Genomic DNA, 3,281 nt, shown 5'->3' on the forward strand with positions numbered 1-3,281 from the left:
TTCCGGTTTCATTTCGCAAGTCTCTTGCCAGCTGCAACACGACCCTCGTTCTTCTTGGTTATGACTTGGTTATCAGACTCCTCACTCCTTTATACTCCTCTTTCTTCTTACCCATATGCCTCGCTGTATGCCCTGCTACCAAGATAGGCGCCAGACACCTCCCAATGGTGCAGTACACAAGGATCCCTAGATCCGTCATGCTATCCCGGATTATAGGATTCTCCTTAATGTTCCGGCGTAATTCGTCGACAGAGTCAATATCAACGATATTTTCAATCATGCTAGCATAGAGGCTGATCACGTGAGTAGACAGTGCCCATGCGGTTTTCTCCCCCTTTTCGTGGAGTTCTCGCTGTACATACTTGGCATGTACCTTTTCAATAGCCTCGTCAGGAGCCTTGTCAACGAACTCTTCTGTGCATTTTTTCGGCAAAAGGTGCTCCTTGCCTTTGCGTAGAGCTGTGTCGAATACTCGTGCGATATCAGACACTCTCTTTATTATACGCGATATCGAAAAAAGCAAAGCGCAATCATGGCATACGGTAGAGATATAGCGATATACAAACACACCTCCATTTATTTCCGGGTAGACGCCAGGCGGTAATGGCCCCTGGCAAGTGTTGTAATTTGATCAGGTTGCACGATTCATTTGTCATCTGCCCTTTTGAGTGCTAACTTCGATACCTCTTGGGTGTAGATTTCATGCCCTTGTTTTGAATAAGCACTTGGCTTTTGTAGACGTCAACGCCCTCCTCAAGACATCGCCGATAGTCATCGAAGGTGATAGACTTTTTAGTTACACATCTCTTTACACCCTTGGCTTTGCGATCACCGCCCTCTTTTGTAAGGCTCTTGTAGGCATATAGCTTGGCCCTAAGTGTGATGAACTCTGTCACAATCTTCCAATTTAACGTATCCTTCATGAGGCCTACGACCTTCTTGTTCTTCCCGGTAGGGAGAGGCCTGTTATCGTCCAGATTATAGGCACTCGTGTCGAAGCGTGTCTCGACATCTTGTGCAATATCGCGATAAAAGTCTTCTGTTCGTATGTGGTACACGAAGCTGTCCGTGTCCATGTAACAGAGCTGCAACTTGCTATCATATTTAGGTTGCATGAAATCGTAATGGAACTCATACATGACTAGCTTTGACAGATCAAGTATCACCTGGCCTATATACACCGGTTTGTTCATTTTGATCTCCGTCTTCCCCATTTCAACGCCTAGGAGGTGCTTGAAAAACCGGCTTCCACCCTTGAAATTTGGTTTCATTACAAGCTTCATATACTTGTCCTCGTTGGTGACCAGCTGAATGTTGCGGTGGTTCCTAATGTTCTCTATTTTGTCAAACACCGAGAGGTTCATCAGCTTGTAGAAATCCTTCTCAAACTCGTTTTTGGCAGCAGTTCTCAGCCTAGTGTTGTGATCGATATACCCCTTGAGCTAGGGCTTCTGGTTAAACTGGATTACCCTGCGTACCCTCTTCAATTCAAGCCCTTGTTTTATGGCCTCGTAAAGGGCCCTAATAGGTACAACGTACCTCCTCTTGTGTTCCAAATTTGGTACTAGTTTTTTAACCTTGTGTACCGTTGTGCGTTCGGGCAGGAACGACAACTCGTTATGTTTGCCATGCAACCTCTCGGGATAATCGATGTCAACCTCTAAAATGTACCCACGCCTATTGTCCCCAACGATCTTCTCAATTCGCTTTTCGGTAAAGGCCTCAACGTTCAACACCCATTTAAAGCCTGATATTGGGAGGTCTTGACGCATAGCCCAGCCGTATAGGTTATTGCTATCGATGTACTGGAGGTAGGATGATTCAACCTCTGGATCGTACTGGTCTCCCATATACTTATTGTTAGCCTTGGCATACCGGTGTACAGTTTGGGTTATACCTCCTCGGATTCCCTTCTCGAACATCAGGAGCATGTCAGGGTCCGTAAGGAGCTCTAACATGATTCCAGTATACTTGAGTGCCGCCTTCCATGCAAAACCAGGTGCACTGTAAAAGTGTGCAGGATCAAGCTTGTAGTTTGTCAAGCATACATCCCGAAACGTTTCAAACACTTCGGCTAATAGCAGGACGTCTGTGGTCAGGTACACATCGTGGTAGTCGCCCATGGTGACGCTATCAATCTCCGGGGTAATACAATTCCATACCTTTTTCGCATAATCATATTCCTCATCACTGATCCCACTCATATTCAGCTTGCTGTAGAATGCCTCCTTGGGAGGTATCTCCGCCTCTTCAAATCGCTGCCAATGATCCATATACTCATACGGATAGACACCCTTTCTGCGCATGAGTTGAAACGTGTCATCCTCATTGAAAAACCAGCAAAGATTTTTGCACTGTTCATTGTTGAGGTTGCTTGCCAATTTGTCCAGGCTATCCCAATCTATCCGAACCTAATCTCTATGGTCTTATACGTCTCACCATCCCCATATCCCATACCTCCAAGCGGTACCTTGATTTTAAAACTGATATATTTTTCGGTATTCTCCGCTATGCAACCAATGTCCTCGGTGTCATACTTTTCACCTAATTCCCTGATAAACAGGTGTGCGTCGTACCCGGAGACAATGTGGAAGATGACGGGTATATGGGCAGGTATCTTGTATCTGAGGTTTCAGATTGCGTGCGCTGCACCTCTATACAGCCCCGTATGGTCACTGACCTTACGGCTATACTCGCAGTCGTCAAACGGCTTCACGCAAATATGGCATGTCATGTTCCCTTTCAGGACCTCTGTTAGAGGCATCATGGGTTGCTGCGGGTAGGTATTGTCCTCCAGATGGTTGACGAAGCGGATTACACAGTCCTCACGCCTGTATACTTTTAGCGGATCTGGTACATCCCCATAGGCAAAGGTACTGTATGTACACCATCCAGATGGTACGTGCTTGCTTAGCTTTTTGGTTTTCGTACCCCTCGCATCTTCTACTAGTATTAGCAGGCTCTCAAAATTTGCACATATGGCAAAGGGTACTTTAAATTTTTGTTGGCCATCTCTATAGAATAGCCATTTCTCAGCCTCTGTTGGCATCATGATTTTAACTGCCTTTTGGTCCTTGCAGTAGCCATAATGCTTATCCCTCGATTCAACTGTAGGAAAGGCCTGTAGGCAGTTCAGGCAAAAGTGCATTGCATTCCTATTCTTCGAGGTCTCGTTGCCCAGGAGCATCGATAGACTTTTGACGGCTTTGTAGTGACTCTTCTTGTCATCTGTGATAAGCAGCAGATTCACCTGCTTGCCACGTCCGTTGTGCACCGATCGA

General features: G+C 46.0%; 1 protein-coding gene across 1 annotated transcript; it reads right to left on the reverse strand.

Annotated features, from left to right (window-relative positions):
* Positions 1-671: 671 nt before the first annotated feature.
* On the reverse strand, positions 672-2,273 carry LOC130629941 (uncharacterized). The gene is made up of 2 exons (XM_057443325.1): positions 1,540-2,273; positions 672-1,413 (listed from the first exon to the last, which is right to left on the reverse strand). The coding sequence occupies exons 1-2, from the start codon at positions 2,271-2,273 to the stop codon at positions 672-674; spliced, it is 1,476 nt and encodes a 491-aa protein (XP_057299308.1).
* Positions 2,274-3,281: the final 1,008 nt, after the last annotated feature.

Source organism: Hydractinia symbiolongicarpus, chromosome 2 (genome assembly GCF_029227915.1).
Source record: "Hydractinia symbiolongicarpus strain clone_291-10 chromosome 2, HSymV2.1, whole genome shotgun sequence".
Taxonomy (NCBI): Eukaryota; Metazoa; Cnidaria; class Hydrozoa; order Anthoathecata; family Hydractiniidae; genus Hydractinia; species Hydractinia symbiolongicarpus.

What these genes read in the sequence shown, in the direction of transcription:
- LOC130629941 (XM_057443325.1), bottom strand. Translation starts at nt 2,273, where the DNA reads ATGGATCATTGGCAGCGATTTGAAGAGGCGGAGATACCTCCCAAGGAG. An exon ending in AATTTGGAACACAAGAGGAG is followed by an intron (nt 1,414 to 1,539) that starts GTACGTTGTACC and finishes TCACAACACTAG; the next exon opens with GCTGAGAACTGCTGCCAAAA.